At 36.0% G+C, this 22146-nt stretch overlaps 2 protein-coding genes and 1 non-coding gene across 3 annotated transcripts; 1 reads left to right on the top strand and 2 right to left on the bottom strand.

Annotated features, from left to right (window-relative positions):
- Positions 1 to 3864: 3864 nt before the first annotated feature.
- LOC140836114 (transcription factor PRE6-like) lies at positions 3865 to 5081 on the bottom strand. The gene is made up of 2 exons (XM_073201522.1): positions 4756 to 5081; positions 3865 to 4194 (listed from the first exon to the last, which is right to left on the bottom strand). Exons 1-2 carry the CDS (start codon positions 4879 to 4881, stop codon positions 4042 to 4044), a joined length of 279 nt encoding a protein of 92 aa, XP_073057623.1. The 5' UTR covers positions 4882 to 5081; the 3' UTR covers positions 3865 to 4041.
- Positions 5082 to 18400: 13319 nt separating this feature from the next.
- On the bottom strand, positions 18401 to 18472 carry TRNAM-CAU (transfer RNA methionine (anticodon CAU)). The gene has a single exon. It is a non-coding gene; the product is annotated as a tRNA-Met (tRNA).
- A 119-nt stretch (positions 18473 to 18591) lies between these two features.
- Positions 18592 to 21739, top strand: LOC140837150 (sphinganine C4-monooxygenase 1-like). The gene is made up of 2 exons (XM_073203196.1): positions 18592 to 19116; positions 20687 to 21739. The coding sequence occupies exons 1-2, from the start codon at positions 18883 to 18885 to the stop codon at positions 21239 to 21241; spliced, it is 789 nt and encodes a 262-aa protein (XP_073059297.1). The 5' UTR covers positions 18592 to 18882; the 3' UTR covers positions 21242 to 21739.
- Positions 21740 to 22146: the final 407 nt, after the last annotated feature.

Here is a 22146-nt window from a genome sequence, read left to right as displayed (position 1 = left end):
TTGAATGATGATAATTAGTTGTGGCTATCAAAATATATGTAAATGCATAAGACGTATATGTAAATGATGATGATGATGAGGCATAGGCACAAAGGATAGGTAATCCTGTCACTGATGTCCGACAGCCGTGTACCGCGGTTCTATGTATGATGGATCCATCGTAAATGATGATGTACGTTAGTCACATCTAATGAACTGAATTCACCAATAGAAATGATAAATGATGAATGATGATTAACGATGAGTTGTTTTGACACGTCGTGATTTTTCACGACACGTTTATGTTACGCTTTTAAAGTAATGAAAGGTATGTTTAGTATGTTATTTTTCACTGATGTATGCCATGTATATGTACTTGTTACTTATGATACAGGTGTGTTGAATCTGTAAACTCACTAGGCGTGTGTGATGCAGATGAATTCGATGTTGAGGGGACTGGAGGTGCTGTACTCTGAGTCGGCGGACCTGGTGGATGACACGGCCTGAGGGCCTTATGTTTTCCGCACATTTATGATTTACGATTTGAGACGATATGAACATTTTATACGCTGTCTTATTTTACTGTTTGATGTTAGGATTTTACTCGTTTTGCTCCGTTATATTTTTTTTGATAATTTCTTATGATTATTTTTAAATGATATTTTTAAGTATGCATGCATGAAATTTATTCGAGCTTTATAAAAAAATATTTCCGCATTTTAAATTAGTAGATGTTTCAAAATATTGCATTAATTCTTGGATGAAATCGAACTTGTAATTGCATGCAATTAACTACTAGTTGGCATCCCGAAGTAGTGACAATAATCTTCGCGATTTCGACGCCAATCTGCTCAACTACTTCCGATTGTGGCGGTCGCCCGAGGGCCAATCTCTTAGCTCTTCGTTGATGATTTGGTGTGAATTCTTGAATTGCTTGATGTCCATATGGACTGATTTGGTCATGATATCAGGATGCACGTATATTTCACAGCTATGTTCATGATGAAAGTTATCTCGGTTTGGTTTTCAAATTATATTAATGTAAAAGAATAAAAGAGAGTGTTTGTTTTTGAATCTTATCTTTCAAATACCGATCATTTAATTTCTCTAAAAAATAATTGATGTAGTCATATTTCTTAGTAACTTAACTTGCTCTTAGTCGTGTTAAAATTCTGTGTACAGTGATTCTGACGGGATCATTAGTTTATGTGATTATGTATACCTTCCTGAGTATCTGTGCGCTTTTCTTGTTGCTGGGGAGTCTCCATTTTTGCATTTTTGAAGTTACTTATCCAGCACTCTTTTCTTAGTCTTTGTTTGCTCTGCGTAGTACTAAATCTAAATGAATAAACGAAAGTATTTCTGTTTAATCTTTGTAAACAAAACAACCATTTTATTCCAATAAGCAACCATGTATTCATGAACTCACTCTATGTTTTTGAAATTATTCCTTCTCTTGTTCTTTTTAAATCAGCTTAGCTCAAAGACCGTAAGCAAACTAGAACACCCAATGCTCCCCTTATGGTAAGCTGCAACATCCATGCAACCATCATAATCAACACCATAGGAATCATATGCTCCACAATCATCATCATCCAAGCCGTCAATTCCCAAAAGTTTGGACTGTGTACATGCGGAGATCAATTCCTGTGATTCGAATTTGGGAGAAGGATATGGATCCCGATCCTCTATTTTGATGGGATCGATAATCGCAAAATGGAAAAACATGATTATGAAGTTATTTATTTAGCACTGCTGTGCATGATGCTAGTTGCAGTGCTATGCCTGACGGGGATTTTAACATTCATGACAGAAAAAGACAATGTCTAGGAGGGGAATCGGAGAATCAATATTATTTGGAGACTTGACGTATGATTAGGTTCAAGAATTGTACGGTCGAAAAAAATGTTTGTAGAACACGTCTTTATAATGAGAATACATGGGAGCATCCCATTGAGGTAATTTTATTTCAACATTGAATCAAATGTTTCATTATTTAGGTATACGAAGGAAGTTTCTCCCTCATCGTACACGCAACATGATTTTTTTACTCACATTTCGTATTTAACTTCGTTCGTGTAGTTGGAATCCCCTTATAAATAATCAAGAACTTATTTTACTCACGAATGAGTCCTCATTCTTGTGTTCTTTTCATGCAATATCATCCAGGTCGGTTGTTGCAACCCACCCACCCTGAAGTTGTGGATACGTGAGAAAAAATAAGACGACGTGGGTAATACCACAAACAGGCAACGCTTCCTACGACATAGACTGTCTGAATCGGGTCGGCAACAGTTACGATTTTTGCTTGCATTGCGATTCGTGCAAGACTGCTGTTCTTTCGGTGTTTCTGTGTAATTGTTATTTCAGAGACCTTTTCTGCTTCCACTACATTATTGTTCTTCTCGGATGCATTTCTGTCTAACTATGCAAGGAGAGACAAAGGGTCGAATTTTCTTGAAAATAATCCGGTGACTCGAATCCATGACCATATGTACATGGCTATAAGACACATTTTTGTAGTTGTTTCTGTAACAAGGGTGGAATATGGTTCTTCCAATTTTTTCCCATGATTCGAATTCACGAGAATAAAAACAAGAACGGGATAGCCTCTGTCGGCAATTACAGGAAATGCATTTATTGACACATGCATTTCCTGTATGATGGAAGCATTCAATGGGGCTGAAGAATTTGAAAACGGAAACAAAAATGTGGGTTGTCATATTTCACTATAATTGAGACGGAAGACGCGTATAAAAAGCGTTTTCACACGGACAAGTTTATAGAGCTCCCCTCTTCATTTTGAAATTATCTCTTCTTCGAGTTTTCTCTTATCTTATAAGCATTTGAGTGTTTAGTTCTACAATATTTGTGATGTGTTTGTTCTCCTGTATTAAGATAGTGTGTGTTCTTTTTACAAATACAGTGAGTGAGTTGTACACCACAAAATATTATAGTGGAATTATTTTCATTTTGCCCGTGGTTTTTACCCTAATAATTTTTAGGAGTTTTCCACGTAAATCTCGGTGTCCAGTTTATTCTTTATTTTCGAGTTTTATTATCTCAAATTACCGCAACTCCGCAAGTAAGACCAATAGCCTCAATTCAGCTTGGTTAATCAGACCTTGAGGTGTTTTAGTCTAATTTCATTCTTCATTTAGCAGTAGTTTGATGTCGCTCTTTTTCCTTGTTTTGGATAAAAAAGATAGTGTGCCACAAGTTATATATGTAGTTTTGTGGTTGAAGTCATAACTCGACTCAATATTTCAAAAAAGTTTTAATGTATTGACCTAATTAATTTCTTGTGTATGAATTGAAATATCCATGCATAAGCTGCACATCTACTTGTTTATATATGTTTGAGAAACAAATATGCTTTAAATTCACTTCATTTGAATGGACCCAACTTAATTAGAGAGCTAAATATTTCAATTTCATAAAAATAAATTCATTTATAATATATTTGAAATCCATAACTTTTGTTATTTGGTTGTTGTTGATAAATCCCGTGTTGAATCAATTGAAATCATTTTTCAAATTCATTCACTAAATCCTAATCTTTCACTCAGCTCCAAATGCAATACTCATATCAAAATCAATAATCTATAATATTATGGCATACATTTGTTACTCGTGTGTAAAACAATTAACATTATTTCAAGAACATCGTCCAACTGAAATTCTTAGTATTAATAAATTTAAGTATTTTCCTACACGAGATCAAAATCTTTTTGGCTTGTACTCAAGTACTGATCATGAACATGGACAATAAGATAATTATTTTTTATATAAATGCTTCATATATAATAATCATTAGTACGTAATATAAACTATTTCAAAATTAGGATACTTGAAACTTAAAGGAGAAAAACCCTTAAATTTTCAAATATAAAAACGACTAATTAACAAAAGGCATGCAACAAAGTCCATGCATGCTATGTTACAAAATATGGAGCCAAAAGCCCTAAGTTGGCCAAATATGGTGACCAAACCCTAGACAACATACGAAGCATAAAGTACAAGCATGTCTAAACATATAGATACATAGTAGTTAACACAATATCACACTAGCAAGCTCCTTATCACGGCTGCTTCGGCACTCTCCCCGTCCGTCGACTCCAAGAGCTCGGCTAATCGACCGCTCAGATTATCCACCTCTCGGTGCAAGTTCCTAATGTAGTTACATGTCTCCTGCAATATCTTTGCAGCTGAAACCTGCACGTACACATTTATTTTCATGCGAATGAAACATATAAATTCAAATTTTAATTACTTATCAATAAGTTCATGCGTGTAAATCCAGACCCCATTTGTAAAATTATATGTGTTTTTGTAATATTTCATGTAACATAACATATTAAATGAAAATTAATAATTGAAGGAAATTGAAAAACATTAGAGCCCCACAAAGACAAAATAATAACGTGAATTGAATGAGTTTTGTTGGCTTGTGGGAATGCATGAGCCGCAAGATCCGATACATATCACCTCAGAAGAAAACGAAAGACCATACAAAAAATAAAATAATACAAATTGCTCATGCATGAAAACACAAAGTTCACTGAATACAGAAAATTATATTTTCATTTAATTTGCATTATTTTTTAGTCCGAAAATAAAAAATTTGTAAGTTTCAAAAAGAACATTGAAAAACTACATATAATTTTTTTTTTTTTGGTTCTAGTTAAATTCTAAACGAATGAAATATGGGATATAAACTAATATCAAGTGAAGTGTTGAAATAAGTATAGCATGAAAGAATTAACAGTTACAGACCTTGTCGGATCGCCGATGGCGTATCTCAGGTAAAAGCTGTTGCAGTTTGTAGACCAGATCGGCCATCTGATCGTCACTTATCCTGGTAGCTCCCGACTGCCTTGAACGTGATCTTCTGCTAGACATTGTGATCAGTTAAATATTTTACCGGGTTTGGTCGATTTACGGAATTTTTCTTAATCTTTTACTAGAATAATTTTCAACGTTTTAAAGAAAACCCCTGAATTCTCAATAAGTAAATTAGATAATGATAAGTGTTTTGAGATAGGTTATGGAGAAACAGATAAGGAACCCATGGACATGATTAGTTTTATCAGAGAAAAAAGTGTGAATTGAAGGTGATGAAGACAATTGCATGGGAGTAAGAAATGGGCCGTTTAAATAGAGTTTCAAGTGTGTGTCTGTGTGAAAGAGGGGAAGAAATATGAATTATGAATTTATGATCATGTCCGAATTGTAAAAAAAAAATGGATTTGGATGTTTACAAAATACAGACAATTGTGTCACCTCAAGATCAAGAACATAAATACATAGTCAATTTTATGTATTAAAAGAGTTAACAAAAGCAATGTTAATTGATCAAGAAATTCTCTTATCTTATATAACAAGGAATAATATCGAACTCGCTACGTAAGTTGGTCTATTTTTTCGAATTTTGATTCTTTAGGCAGTCAAAAATGGTATCGGTGTGATACCATTAACCATATGCAGTGCAACATCAGTAATATATATCCGATATCATATAGAGTATATACGTACATATAAAACGGCCATACTCATGTCGTACTCTTCTCGAAGTGTTCCCCAAATAGGTAAACTAGGGTTAAGAATTTAATTGGTTGAACCGAAATTTGCTCGTTTATTACCCAACTTTGAGGGACCTCTATGTGTCAGCCGAAGCACACAATCCCACGTTACACACACACACACACACACACACACACACACACACATATATATATATATATATATATATATATATATATATATATGTATGTATCATTGAGTGATGTACACATACTACGAAATATATATATATATATAAAATTATGTTTTGAGACTCATATTAAGCCATCGAATTAATTTTTGTGTATGATGCCCCCAAGGGAACCCGGGCCCGGGTAAAGCTCCCGATCCGGAGGGTACTTGAACTCGGGCGAGATGAGAGTAGGGAAGAGATCCCAAATTACGACTACATGCAGAGAGCCGGTATGAAAGAAGGATTCCGGATCTTCAGATACCAGGCGATTTACGCACTCAAGTGTCAGAAGAATCCCCAATGAACTACTCGGCAAGCCATCACCCGGAGTAAAAGCTTCCCGGTCCCAGAAACACCTCAGGGGCACCCGGGTGGAAAGCGCCCGGGAAAGAGGCTCAGTCTCTCCCTCATCGTCATGTCTTCCGGAAATATCGGAACCCATCTTCCCACGTTCTATGACAAGGTCAACACTTAATACGTGGCCCACTATTTTATAACGTGGCCCACCATCCCGAATCGTGACCACCACCCGAACTTTGCGGGCAAGTCACCTATCTGACTCATCTATAAATACCCCCTGTAGGTACTATACAAGGAGGTAACTCTTCTCTGGATACTCACAAGCACTCACAAATATTCTTTTCTCTCTAAGTTTTCCTTTGCATGCATCACTGACTTGAGCGTCGGAGTGAATACGCCGGAATAACTTCCGGCGCCCCCTTAACGTTCTGTGATTTCAGGATTAATACTCAATACCCCGGACATTAGTCCTCAGGCGACAGGGAACTCAGCCTTCCCAGGTCATCAGCAACCCGCAATAGAGCATTCGAATCGCACACATATCCAAACACCCGACTTGGCAGATTGCACACCCCGCTGCTACCCAATTTACCCGGTCGACATCATTGGCGCCGTCTGTGGGAAAGTGAGTTCAAGACGTAGATATGGTTTCCATTCAGAACTTAAGTCCAACCTCACGCTCGGCACTTAGTAAGCCCAACTCTGCTTGGCAAACATACAAGTCCGACCAGCTCGGCACTCAGATTTTATGTGGGTTTTATATGGGCTCAAAGCTCAGCAGCTATCTCGGATTGGCATGGAAGAACATTTTCTATGCACTCATTAGCATACAGCTATATTAGTCACCTAATTTAGCTCAACCAGAGAAGTTCCACTCTACCGAAAATGAATTTGGATTCAATATTTCCAGGTTAGTAATTTGGTTTTTAAACTCATATAGCAGGAGAAGCAAAATCTTGAAAGTCCGGGAGGTATGAGGCCCCAACATCCTATTTTAAGTCCAGGGATCCATACCCTGGCTCGGGGCTCCGTACCTCGACCATTTATGAAGGACAGGGCTCCGCACCCTGGTTATCTATTAAGTCCAGGGATCCGTACCCTGGCTCGGGGCTCCGTACCTCGACCATTTATGAAGGCAGGGCTCCGCACCCTGGTTATCTATTAAGTCCAGGGATCCGTACCCTGACTCGAGGCTCCGCACCTCGACCATTTATGAAGGCCAGGGCTCCGCACCCTGGTTATCTATTAAGTCCAGGGATCCGTACCCTGACTCGAGGCTCCGCACCTCGACCATTTATGAAGGCCAGGGCTCCGCACCCTGGTTATCTATTAAGTCCGGGGATCCGTACCCTGGCTCGGGGCTCCGTACCTCGACCATTTATGAAGGCCAGGGCTCCGCACCCTGGTTATCTATTAAGTCCAGGGATCCATACCCTGGCTCGGGGCTCCGTACCTCGACCATTTATGAAGGCCAGGGCTCCGCACCCTGGTTATCTATTAAGTCCGGGGATCCGTACCCTGGCTCGGGGCTCCGTACCTCGACCATTTATGAAGGCCAGGGCTCCGCACCCTGGTTATCTATTAAGTCCAGGGATCTGTACCCTGGCTCGGGGCTCCGTACCTCGACCATTTATGAAGGCCAAGGCTCCGCACCTTGGTTATTTATAAGCCCAGGGTTCTCAAACCTGGCTCGGGGCTCCGCACCTCGACTACTCCCAAGTCTTGGGACATGCTCCCCGGCCCAAGGCTCCGCATCTTGGTTATTTAGGAGCTCAGGGTTCTCAAACCTGGCTCGGAGCTCCGTACCTCGACCATTCCTAAGTCCGGGAGATATGAGGCCCTGGCATCTTTTGCAAAGACCGGGAGGCACAAGGCCCCGGCATCTTATCTCAAGTCCATGAGACACGAGACTCCGGCATTTCATCTCATTTCTGAGAGACATGAAGCCCCCGATACTTTTATAGAACAAGATTGATTATCTCTTTGGGAATCAAAGCATGACTAATCGGGACAGCGAGATAGACTCTAGCCCGACTTTTTTAGGAGGGAGTGGTAATGCCCCCAAGGGAACCCGGGCCCGGGTAAAGCTCCCGATCCGGAGGGTACTTGAACTCGGGCGAGATGAGAGCAGGGAAGAGATCCCAAATTACGACTACATGCAGAGAGCCGGTATGAAAGAAGGATCCCGGATCTTCAGATACCAGGCGAGTTACGCACTCAAGTGTCAGAAGAATCCCCAATGAACTACTCGGCAAGCCATCATCCGGAGTAAAAGCTTCCCGGTCCCAGAAACACCTCAGGGGCACCCGGGTGGAAAGCGCCCGGGAAAGAGGCTCAGTCTCTCCCTCATCGTCATGTCTTCCGGAAATATCGGAACCCATCTTCCCACGTTTTATGACAAGGTCAACACTTAATACGTAGCCCACTATTTTATAACGTGGCCCACCATCCCGAATCGTGGCCACCACCCGAACTTTGCGGGCAAGTCACCTATCTTACTCATCTATAAATACCCCCTGTAGGTACTACACAAGGAGGTAACTCTTCTCTGGATACTCACAAGCACTCACAAATATTCTTTTCTCTCTAAGTTTTCCTTTGCGTGCATCACTGACTTGAGCGTCGGAGTGGATACGCCGGAATAACTTCCGGCACCCCCTTAACGTTCTGTGATTTCAGGATTAATACTCAATACCCCGGACATTAGTCCTCAGGCGACAGGGAACTCAGTCTTCCCAGGTCATTAGCAACCCGCAATAGAGCATTCGAATCGCACACATATCCAAACATCCGACTTGGCAGATTGCACACCCCGCTGCTACCTAATTTACCCGGTCGACATCAGTGTAGATTAACATATATGTTTTTGTTCATTAAGGCCAGTGTACTTGTAAATAAATGTATTAAAAACTTTCGGAAGCCTTAAGAAACTAGTCTAGTACTTGTCCTTTTTATGTCGGGTTTAGTATACAAGACAAGAAGTATATGTACACTAAAAGAAAAAATCGAGCTTATATATGAAAAGTTTAATTTTAGCAATAATTTTGAAAAAATAAAACATGGATTTTTAACTAATATTTAGAACTTAAGGAGATTTTGTATATAATTTGATCATTATTTTACTACGGGTAAGAACAGATGAAAATTCAATGATATATGATTGGATTGAAGTATATAATTAAAGTCCTTGAATAAATGCATAATGAAACCAAATTCGATGGATATATAATAGAGATGGGATCGGATTTGTCATTTTAATATCAGAACCAGGAGGATTTGACGAAGAGTTTTATTTGCAAGGGAAATTGCAATTTTGATACTGTATCTTCGTTTTTTTTTTTCGATTTCGATTATTATGTTATTAAATTTAAATTTTAGCCGTACATCTTTTGGTAATTTTTTAATTTTAATTATTTTTCATTGGGAGTGTTGATTTGACGTTGCACATATCAGAATCATATTAACACTATGTTACTGCCACATCAGCACTACATCAAAGAAGATGACTATAATTTTTAAAAAATAAAGATTTTGTAATAAAACTAAAATTTGATAATAAATATTACCAAAATTACAAATAGCCAAATATACAAGACATTTTTTTCCTTGTTTGTAATAATTAAGGAAATGTTATTTCATTTGCGGGACAAAATGGGAAAAAAAATGAATATTTTTTTAATGAACTATATATTCTAATGAAATAATTGGATAAGACTACTTTTAAGAGGAATATAAAATTTTAATATATTCCTAGTCAAGATCAGCATATTGAACTCTTCGTTCTAAAATTTAATTATATACCCTGCAATTGGAAGCTTTTTTCTTTTTGTTAAGAAACAATTGGAAGCTATTTTTTAAAAAAATTGCGTATGTATCTAATTTTGATAAATCTTTTTGTTATGTTAAACATACATGAGTGAGAGTAGCACTGAGATGAGTGACTCTTGAGAATTTCTCGTGTGTTCCGCCGCTTGATTTGATGGGCTATGTGGTTTATAAAAGAGTGAGTTTAGATCTTAAACAGTAGAAAAAAAAAAAGCGAGACTTATATCTAAGGGATATGAGACAGTATCAGCAGATAGACACACATCCTCTCGGACTCATGGACATAACAACCCGACCCCTTTACATTCAAGTAAATGTACTCTGCGTTGCCACGAGTATGAGGAAATAAAGTCGTGCATTGTCTAACAGTGATAGCTTTGGCCTAATGATAAGAGCTCGATGATAACACTTTTATTAAAAGGATAAGAAAATTATGCGAAATGTCTCAAATGTACAAACACCTTGGATTTAAAATAATTACTTGACACTAGTGTATACTAAAAAATGAAGTTATTTTCCTAAAAAAGATTCTACAACATCAGTGTGAGCAGAGAGGCTCATTTAACTTTAAACGAAAAAAAAAAAAGCTAATATAATTAATTAATGGGAATGATTTTTTTATAGTAAGAATATTTTAAACTATGATCTTGGAATAACTCATCAAAATATAAATTTTCGCACACTCGAACGCAAACAGTAGGATATGAAAAAGGACTAAAATTGCTGAAAGGCTGACAATTCGAGAAAGATTTATGAATTTAGTCGACAGAGGTGATTGTAATAAGCTGGGAAGATTTAATATTTTAAAAAAATATATTAAATTTATATTCAAAATAAATTCCATTCTCAATAGTATAAAACACAAACATATCGATTGTTCACATACTGTGGAAATCTGATTGCCGACGCGAGATTTCTTATTTATTATAATTAATTGTACAATTTTTTTATTAATTAATAATTTTGATTTCTTTATAAAATATTGTTGTAATCTCACGTCGGTAGCAAAATCTGGTTAATGGTGGCCATACTTTCTTGTTATATGCATAAACATAAAGTTGATTAAAAAATTTATTTGATATAAACAAGGATTAATTCTATAATACACACTAATCCAGTTTCAAGGGGTCCATTATATATATATATATATATATATATATATATATATATATATATATATATATATATATATATATATATATATATATATGGGTACGTATTATGATCTTGTTTTTTACATTTTATTTGTCTTCATCACATTGAAAACAATAATCGCCAAATCCAGCTACCGTGAATTTCGATAGGTACTCGCGACCAGAGCTGAGGTGACGTCCAAGAAGACCTCGCTTCAGACCCAATTTTGAGAATTTTTAAAATGATTTTATGTCGATTAAGCATGATATTAGATATACAATTTAATCATATATAGTTGACGGGACATATAAAATGCATATATATATGACCAAAAATTTGAAACCATTCAATATATACCTGCAAAAATATATAAAATTTATCGTGGTCGGAAGCCAATTTCATATGACAACAAAATAATGCAACAAATTTTCCTATGTTCTAACTTTTTCGAGCTATTAAAATTTTCGAAAGATGAAATTTATTACAATGTTAAATGTGTTAAATAATGGAGCCAGCCTCTTGTCACGTGATGTCTCTTTTATGAACATCAATGTCGTCAAGAAGCTTGACAATGCTGCTCTAATGTTCCTTTGTTTTTTGCCATGCATTCGAATTTCACTTGCGGGTAATTATATTCACGCTTATGTCGATCTGGAAACGGAATTATGATTCAATTTTATACATCGATCCTTACTTATATTCGGACATCGATGTCGTATTTAAAAACTTTGATGAATGATATTCGGAGTACATCATCTCTTGTTTAAAACATTTTGCAAAGGGATGAATGTGATACATATATATATATATACTTGGTTCGATAATGTAATGATCAAAAGTTATAACTAGGAGTAACAGTATTATTGCATGTGAAGAGTTTACAAAGCTTAGGGCAAAGTCAAGCTCAAAACTGATAGCTCGTCGAATTTTCCCGTGGCATGCTAATTTGTTGTTTCTTATCGGAGGGGTCGTGGCTTAATCTTCTTCCTTTGTATGGGTAGAGTTTTTTTTTCCATAGCATGTCTAGCACGAAAAATTGATAAATAAAAGGTCAAAAACTATACTAGGTTCACTAACTCAATTTCTCCAGCTCATTTTGCAAAACAAAATAGCAGTACATATATACTAGAACAATCTCAATTTCTAAAAAGTAGTGGGTGGTAGGCGAGCGGTCACCCACCGCCTAGCGCTTAGACACTTAAGCAGCCACCTAAGGGGATTTCATCTTTACTTAAATATCTAATTCTTCTTATTTATAGGCGTTAGACGTCCGCTTAAAAAAAAATTTATCTAAATATCTAATTCTTCTTGTTTATCCTCATTTTTTTTATAATTCTTCTATATTGGATGCAAACTCAAAATCAATTACATATTCTTCCTCTTTATCAGATATAATTTGAGTGAAAATGTCGAAACAATTTTTTTAGAAAATAAAAATAAATAAATAAATTTATATATTACATTAGCCGACCGTCTAAGCAGATTTCGAGCTGCCTTGATGGTGACTAGGCAGCTAGGCTGACTTAATAGTGCTCAGAAATATCGTTTTTTTAAAAATCGGGGTAGTGAGCAAGACACCCAATGTAAGGACCGTGTATTGCATTATCGTAAATCCTATGTTGATTATCGATAATTCATAAAATCGTCATGTGATTATGTATATGATGTATATCATGACAATAAAAATGAGAAATAAATGTTGATAATGAAATATCGTACTAGATATTGATTACTTTATAGAATTGAAGTTGTAAGAGCTCGAATGGAAAAGCCGGACGCCAATATAATACAAAACCAATATTTTGGACAGAAAGTATGGCGCTCGAGCGGTAGAAAATGACCGCCCGAGTGCCAGTGGAGAAAAAAGTATGCTCGGACAGAAAATTTTGCGCCCGAGCGGTAGTTTTTGACCGCCCGACCGCGGTGTATGTTAAACTCGGGGGCAGAACATTTCGCGCTCGGGCGCGAGAATTCTACCGCCCGAGCGCCGAAGCAGTGGAAGATAAGAATGAGCTTCGTTCCTTTCTTTCTTCATTTGATTTCAACAGTTTTACGAGAGAAACTTTATTTCTATTGTCTGAAACGACTTCGAAACGTTATCCAAACGCGAAACAAATTACATATTCAGAATCTTCGCGTCGAGAGCTTCTTTTTAGGTAAATTTCTTCTCGTTTCAGCAGCTCTAAATATTAAAGTGCTGAAATAGCATGTATTCAGTCGAGATTCCTATATATGGTAGAATAACCGAGAAGAAACTCGTATTCGAAGTCAGAATTGAATTATGTTATGATTTGGATTTGATATGAATTTTTGAACTTTCAAAAGATATTTGGAACTTATATTATTGATTTTGGATCATGTTATTGATTGAAATGAATATGTTATTGATGCAGATAGATTATTATACTGATATCTTCAAGCTACATCAACTGGAACGAAGAATTGAGGTATGTTGCGACCGGGTAACATACGACAGGTATATGTATCATATGATATATGTTGGATTGATTTGATTGATTGGATTGAGAATACATGTCTATATGCCTTATTTGTTGAGTTAATGTGGCATACATGACTTTGTGATTTGAATATCGATGTATAAAATAAATGTTTTGTTAACACACATCATTTGATGCATACATCGATACATGACATACACGTTGAGTTATATCCTTGGATATCCTGATATTATTTGATTGGATTCTGGGGTTTGTGAACACGATGCTATGTTTGGTATTATATGACCCTTAAAACATAGACATTTGTGGCCCCGACGATTGATTGAGATTTGGGATTTGATGGCGCTTTGTCGACGCTATCATACGAGTATCCCTGATTGAGGCGGGTGTGCCAGCTCGAGCATTGATTTGATAGCGATTCGATTGATTATGAGATATGCTCAGTGGATGGGCATTTGACCTGATACCTCCACGACATACATGCATTGCATATCATATATCATTGTTAAGAAATCTGTGGTATATATGATGGTTGTTCCATACGAAACTTTGCTCACCCCCAAGGGGGGCTGTTGTTGTCTTTGTGTGTGGACAATAGCAGGTACTCCAGGATATCAGGAGACTGGAGAGGGTACTTCTGAAAAGAGTCACAGTTTGAGTTGAGGTTTTATATTTTGTTCCCAGTATATATATGTATCTATATACCGGGGCATGTCCCGAGGATATGATTTGTTTATATGTGGTTGGTTTGTTTATGTGTGGACATATTTTATGATATGAAATGAACTACTATTTTTAATATTCAAATAAGATATTTTGGACTCATTGTAAAGAAAATTTAAACTCGTTTTCCGCTGTAATTAACTAACCCTAATCAGATTGCATTGTAATAACGATAAGGAGGTAAGGGCCTCACACCCAATGCCTAGATGGTCATAGACAGTGCCTTTAAAAACACTTCACATTGTCATATATCTCCAAAATCTTTCACTTCACTCTTTATAATTTTTAATAGAACCGCCATATTAATTACCACATTTCACAAGCCCTTCCCCAATCCAAGTCAAACTAAACCACTAGAGATATTAAATGTCCATACCTAGTAGTTGTGAAATCAATACCTGATTGCTACCCGTCCTTTAACTTTTGTGGCAATTTGTTATTTGTTGGAAAAATAAATTTATCCACGCTGGAATGCTGACGTAGCGCCAGACATTACTGACATATCTAACAACATCATCTCAGTATTCCAACGAAAAAAAAAAGACTAAAGGAGTGAAAACTTAGTTTACTAAGACCAAATTTGACTAAATATTAACTAATTATATGACCTAATAATTACGAGATATATATATATATATATATATATATATAGAACAACCCATGTTGCTGTAATAACTACAAACGTTAGATATATTACCCTAACATGGACACATACAACCACAGACACACACAAAATACACAGAGACTTATAACACACATGGAGTCAGTTATCAGTTATATCATCTTCGAAACCATGTGGTGTGTTCATTCTGCTCCCTCTCATCTCAGCACATACAAAATGTTTATCAGACCACAGCATTTAATGACTACATTTCAGGTTCAACGGGGACTCGTCAAACCACGAAGATGCTGTCGTTCAAGTATCTCGATATGTTGAATCTGGTTTTCAGGTCCTACTAAAAATTATAGTTTGTGGTAATGATATAATTTTACTGAAAATCTTTCGATATTTTAAATAGTTTAATATCAAAACCCCCACATTTCTAACCTTACAATCGACAAAAATATGTTGGCAATGGTTAAAAGGATAATCGTTGTCGTATACACACCAGCAAGAGAGGGAAGCAATAATATTGACTATGACCCCCGAAATTAACTTAAGAAGAGTAGAACAAAATAAGCGTTGTGCCTGGAGGCTTGTGTAGCCATAGAACTTTACAAAGAAAAAATAAATAAAGATTTTCATTTTGTGTGGCTGTAATTTTTCCTGTTTTGATTTGATAAAAAGAGTTTTGTTTTGTTGCTCCCTGCATAATAATAATAATAATAATAATAATAATAATAATAATATATATATATATATATATATTAGATGTTAAAGTTTTGAAAAAAAGCTATAATTTGAAGAAAAAAATTCTAAAAGTACAATAAACTAAATAAAAATCTCAAACTATGACTGTGATATCAATTATAGAAAAATTACAACTAACGAGCTCTCGGTGTGTTTCGCACAATAAAAACAAGGTATTTAGATTTAACATATACATTTCTTTATTATTATACAAATTATAAGATCAAATATTTTGTGACAGAGTCGCTAATCTTGATTGTGATTCACATAAAGGAACGACATCCAAATGTTTTTACATGAGCAAGGCTAGGGGATCTCGAGGAGTGGGTCTCCCTTGTCGTCACGGGAGAGAGGTGCAAATCAATCCAAGTTGCAAAACAAAGTGCCGCTGCTTTTAGGAACAAGAAATTTGATTTCTTAACAATTTGTTCCAAATAATCCAATACGTAATAAACAAATCATTTGGAGTTTGTGTAAACCATACATTATATATATATATATATATATATATATATATATATATATATATATATATATTATATTTAAATACTTAGCCCATCAACTATAAGCTTCTTATGGACACGTGGCTTCAAAATTATGGTGCTAAAAAACAATGCCAATATTTTGCATTATTTTTAAATGGAAAAAAATCGATTGGGTTGGAACCAACAGAGGGTGGACACGTGTATTTTTAAGGAAAATTGTGAGAAACATAAGAGGTAATGAATTTAGCAATTAGAAATATAATTAACTTAATTTGTTTCTCATTTGTTTTTTTTTCCCGTTATTACACCTTTGGCAAACAAAAAAAAAAATCTTCCTCTGTATTTGATAATATTTCCATTTAGCATAATTGTTTTTAAGCGCAGAGTTTTAAATCTGGCCTAGCTTCCAATTCTTATTTTCAACCATCTTGTATTACACCTCGCAAATTTTTCAAGCTGACTTGATAAATATTTGATTTGTATTCGAAGTTATTGAACTGAAGCATGTTTGATTTTTGTTCGAATTGAACTTAAGTCAAAATTATTTTATTCAATAACTCAGAAGCTTTAATATTTTATTAATATAATATAATTATATATAGCTCGAATTATTTTCGAATTGAACTTGAGTCAAAAATATTTTATGCGATGATTCGCAAGCTTTGAACTTTTATTAATAATATATATATATATAATTCGAACCTTCCGAACTTTAAAACATTCATTATCAAATCTTAATATTCGAACAATAGTTAGAATCATTCCCGAATATTATCGAAATTTTTGAGCCAAAATAAAGCAAAAATGTTTAGAATTTTCGAGCTTATAACAGAATTTGAACCTTAAAGTTTCCTAATACAATTTATAAGAGCTTATTGTCCTTCTAGTTTTGACCAATGATTCGTGTATTTTTCAAACTTTTTCTTTTTAAGAAAAAAAAAAAAGTGGCAAGCACGCGTTTCTTATTCACATGAAAGATAGAAATGCAAGCCAATAACTAGACAAAGATACGTTGTAGAGAGAAAAAGTCCAACAAATCTTCTATAATGCTCCACTATCGGAAGTCTACAGAAGCTTTAAGAAAATAATCCCAATTTGATGAAGAACAGAAAACGAACTTAAACTGCAGTTTTAATTACATCACCTTGATAAATAATTAACTTCATTACTCATCATCGTCCCCGTCCCTGTCACCGCCGGAAGCAGTGGCAGAGCCGGGTGGTCCTAATTTTTTTTAAAATATTAAAAGATTTTAGATAAATTTCATATTAATCCAAGTAAATCAATTTAAAATATTAAAAGATTTTAGAGTTTAAAATTTTAACTCCGTCCCTCCTCCCTCCCTGGACAGAGTGGTTCTTTGGCGACAGAGTGGTTCTTTGGCTTCACTCTGCTGGGGCGGCCACCTAAATTAGAAATATTTTGTTTTCAAAGTGCACTCCCCCTCCCCCTCCCTCTCTCTGAGTCTTCCTCTGTTTTATTTTTAATCTTTGGTGATTCAGATTGCTAGCTTTATAGAAACGCACATATTTAGCCGAAGGAGGCGGATTGATGGATGGAAGTACATGATAGAGGAAATCGGACCAAATTCAAGAAAGGTAAAGGGGGGAGTGTTTCAAGGTTGCCCAGTGTCTCAGATGAATCCACTCAACCTTTCAGAGAGGAGGAGGCCAACTTTTGTTGCCTCTTATCCTTCTAATAGAGGGAGATGATCCCCCCAGTATTTTGTGCTTGTTGCATTGTTTGAAATTCTTTATCGAGAGACCAGGGCAGTGGCCCAACGGTTCTCATTTGTATTCCCCATGCAACTGGCATGGGTTCGATCCCCCACCCCTTAGTTTAGGAATTCAAAAAAAAAAAAAAAAATTTCTTTATCGAGACTAGCATTTTAAGGAACGACGCGTACTTTGATGCAATAAGGCATGCAGAGGAGATAAAAAAAAAAAAGCACAGTATGCAAATGATGAAGTATTTCTACTTTTAACTCTCTCTGTCTCGTTAACAGCAAATGAAACCTGGGAAAAACGATGTAATTTTCAAGGAACCACGCATACTTTGATACAATGCTAGAATCATCGACAGGCCGGAAGAGCTGTAAAGAAAAAGGGCGACATCTGCCGAGATCGAGTACCAAAATAGATGCAAGAAATCGAGATAGAATCTGGATACCGATAATGCCGATTTTGAAAAAATGAAATATTTATATAACTAAAAAAAAATTATGTTTGATTTTTTTGAAAATCTTAACGATTTAAAGTGATATTTTTTTTGTTTAATTAATTTTAAAACCGATTCAAATCATAATGAACAAAATTGAACCAAATCAACGGTTTGATTTTTTGAGAAATTAGACACAAAAAGTAGTGGTTGTGGAAGCTTTCTTCTGAAATATCAGAGCCAGGTTTCGATCCTGGGACCTGTGGGTTATGGGCCCACCACGCTTCCGCTGCGCCACTCTGATTTGTTGAGAAATGACTCGCAAATATTTTATATGAATGAATACAAATTTATTGTAGTATATTAAGCCGGCAGCTGTCTTTCGTGGAAAAAGTCAAAGAACAAAGTCCAATAATTTTGAACCTTCTCGAAATCAAGATATTTTTTAAAAAAAATTGTTAAAAATCAATCGTCATATTTGGAATCCCGTTTCGATTCTCACTTTTCCAGCGAACCCATTTTATGCCAATCACTTGATCCAGGCTGTGTCTGGATCTAGGGTTCTTTTTCTGATTTTCTTTTTCTTTTTTTTTCTTATCCTCCAATATAGATAACAGACGAATTCATAATCCAACACGAATCCGGCAGTCTGCTTTTTGAAATCAAAATCCCACTTGTAATCTCTCCCGGTAAGGCAGAATTTTCGAATTGGGTATGGAGATTATGAAGGTTTGGGACGTTTCGGATGAGATATTGGGCACGTTTGTACCGATAATTGTGTACTGGGTTTATTCAGGAATTTATATTACGCTAGGATTCCTCGATAATTACAGGCTGCACACGAGGAAAGATGAAGATGAGAAGAATTTGGCGTCTAAGAAAGATGTGTTCAAAGGGGTCCTTCTTCAGCAGGCTGTTCAGGCAGTTGTGGCCACCGTTCTCTTTGCCGTGAGTTTTTCTTTAATTTCTTGAATTGGTTCAAGTATTATGTTGATGCATGGATGTAGTTGAGTTCTGAGCATGTAGAAATTTATTTGGGCTCGTTACTCTGAATTGAATTGATTATTTTATGATTGGTTTAATAAGTATGGTTTACACCAGGTATTGATAAATAGATGCATGTGTATTTATGTATGTACAGTTTGTTGAGGTTTACTTCATGAAAGTGCTGTTTATGATCGTAAATAACTGTTATTATGGCGGTTCTATGGTTTGTAAAGTGCTCATTGTATGTAATTGTTCGAAGAATGGATGGATTTGCTTTTTGGTATTATCTAATTTTGCATCCTTGTCGTTTGTGTCAGTTGGATTAGTGACGCCCTGGAAAAATTGGCATTATGTATTGTCATTTGTTTCTTCTTAGCATTACATATACGAGTTGGATCAGTGGCGCCCTGAAAAAATTGTCATTATATATTGTTTCTTCTTGATATATTCGTCAGATACCAAATCAAAACAGGAGGTGTACTGAGACGTCACATTTATATTAAGAAAGTTTTTCCCACGTTTTTGTTTGTGTTTCATTGTTTTCTGACTATTTTAATGTTCATCATCCTGTCTTATTTGATGTTAGGGCTAAAACAAACCTTGTTATTTGGTTTCCAAATATGTAATTTACGTTTCAGCTGTTATCCAGATCTTAACGTATTTACTGGTCGTTATATGGATCATGGGGCATGGATAAGTGTCTTAGTTCTCAGATTTTGTCTTTGACATCTTAGATTTTGGAAAATGAGGTTTTCGAGAACTCCCAGTCTGATGGAGGAAAATAAGGTTTTTGAGAACTCCCTGTCTGCCAATCTTTTATGGTGGTGGAAAATAAGGTTTTTGAGAACTCCCTGTCTGCCAATCTTTTATGGTAATATGAAATGTGCTAAAGCTTAAAGTCATTCGTGAGAAGGAGACAGACGAGCTGGTCTGAAAGCAGTGGGATTAGAGCCGTATTGATAAAAACTAACTTTCTAAGTCGTTTCTGCTTCGTTTACATCCTAATATGGGAATGTTGATGGAAACCTAGTAAAATGCATTCATATTCTATTGAATAGAGGTGTGGTGCTAATTGACTTCTTGCCTTTTTTAGTTGCTTCTCTCATAAGGACTCAAAACCTTCAATTTTCCCCTTTTCATTGCAGGATAGCATACAGTTGTTTAAGGGTCGATCAACTAGACTTTGTCCATTTAGGGCATAGATATCATTTAGCTCGCCTTAAGAGTTGGATTCGCGTTCCCATGGCAGTAAACATTTTTTATTTTTTCCTCAACCATGATATGTTCGGAACAAAGATGGCACAAAACTTCATCACTCCAAACCTGGAACTTAAGGAACCAGCATATATACTTCCATAGTTCCATTCGTTCCTGCCAGGAAATGTTTTTGCGATGTCTTGAATTTTCTTTATCTTCGCTTTTGAAGCAATAATTTTCCAGTTATGTTCCATGTCTTGAGCTTTTCTAGCTCAACTACATGTATTATTCTTTCGCTTTATATTTCTAAATATTATCTATGTTTGTCATGTAGGTTACTGGAAGTGACAATGAAGCTGTGAAAGCTCAACATGCCTCCCTCATTGTTCTTGCCCGACAGTTTTTTGTCGCTATGGTGGTATTAGATACCTGGCAATATTTCATGCATCGTTACATGCACCACAACAAGTTCTTGTACCGGCATATCCATTCACAGCATCACCGGCTTGTTGTCCCGTACGCTTTTGGAGCTTTGTACAACCACCCTCTGGAGGGTCTTCTTCTTGACACAATCGGTGGAGCTTTATCATTCCTGGTCTCAGGCATGTCTCCTCGAGCTTCCATCTTCTTCTTTTCGTTTGCTACCATCAAAACAGTTGATGATCACTGTGGGCTATGGCTACCCGGAAATCTATTCCACATTTTCTTTAGAAACAACTCCGCCTATCATGATATTCACCATCAGTTATATGGCAACAAGTATAACTTTTCGCAGCCATTCTTTGTCACGTGGGATAGGATTCTCGGCACTTACATGCCTTATTCACTCGTTAAGAGATCTTCTGGGGGATTTGAAGCTCAGCCCTTAAAAGTTGGCAAGGAAAACTAACAAAGATAAGCCACTGCCGGCCACTGGTGTGTATCGGTATAGGTTTTTGTCTCATTTTTAGCATTTTCGATGAATGGGTGTTTTATGATTTTGTGCATATCTCTACATCTTACACGACATCTGATGTATTATATCCCGCCTTTTTTCCGTTGAAATGTTTGAAATAAATGATCGAGGTGGAAGCTTTTCTTGGAGACAGCTAGACTCTGCGCCACACAATGATCTTGTCTGTTAAATTCGAACTTTAGTTTTACCCGTTGTAAACTTTAATTTGAATCTTGAATGTGACTATAGTTTCGATTCGGTTCTGTCTGATGTAAGGCTACCTTTTTCAGACTTCAGAGTATAGCAGATTGAGTTCATCAATGAGAAAATGTGTTTCCCATAAGACATGGTCCTTTTACTTGGTATCAACTTACAAATGTACGATGAAAAATTGTATTTTGATTGAGATTGAGATATTTGAAATAATAGATTTCAAATCCATTTGATTGTTTCGATGAAGGGAATTTCAGTTTGTTGCTTCGTTAACTTGAGTAAATGTAATGGTATATATATTTTCAATGGAATGTAATATTAAATATGTCCAAGGTGAGTATATCATTTCAAGTTTATCGTTGGAATCTTTGTTCTAAATCAAATTTCTGGATCCAGACAGATAAAAGGTCTTTGTTCTTTGTAGAAGACATGGATTAACCTCGAATGTTTCTTTTTTGGGTTTAATTCAGTGGGGCTGAACACAGATGGTTGTCGTCTTCTGACTTCTTTTCAGGTTTAATTCTGCTTCAGAATTGGCTGCAGTTGTGTTCTTCAGCATTTACAGCAAAATATCTCTTTATAGAAACCTAGCAATATGTTGGTTACAAAGATCTTGAGCTAACAATACAAATATTACGGTCTAAGGT

The sequence above is a fragment of the Primulina eburnea genome, chromosome 7, assembly GCF_022965805.1.
Source record: "Primulina eburnea isolate SZY01 chromosome 7, ASM2296580v1, whole genome shotgun sequence".
Taxonomy (NCBI): Eukaryota; Viridiplantae; Streptophyta; class Magnoliopsida; order Lamiales; family Gesneriaceae; genus Primulina; species Primulina eburnea.
Note: the sequence above shows the minus strand (reverse complement) of the source record. Positions and strands in the feature narration are given on the sequence as shown.

Excerpts from the sequence above, each read along its gene's own strand:
- LOC140837150 (XM_073203196.1), top strand. The coding sequence starts at position 18,883 with ATGGAGATTATGAAGGTTTGGGACGTTTCGGATGAGATATTGGGCACG. Across the intron at positions 19,117-20,686 it reads TGGCCACCGTTCTCTTTGCC|GTTACTGGAAGTGACAATGA; the intron begins GTGAGTTTTTCT and ends TTTGTCATGTAG.
- LOC140836114 (XM_073201522.1), bottom strand. The coding sequence starts at position 4,881 with ATGTCTAGCAGAAGATCACGTTCAAGGCAGTCGGGAGCTACCAGGATA. Across the intron at positions 4,195-4,755 it reads GCCATCGGCGATCCGACAAG|GTTTCAGCTGCAAAGATATT; the intron begins GTCTGTAACTGT and ends GTGTACGTGCAG.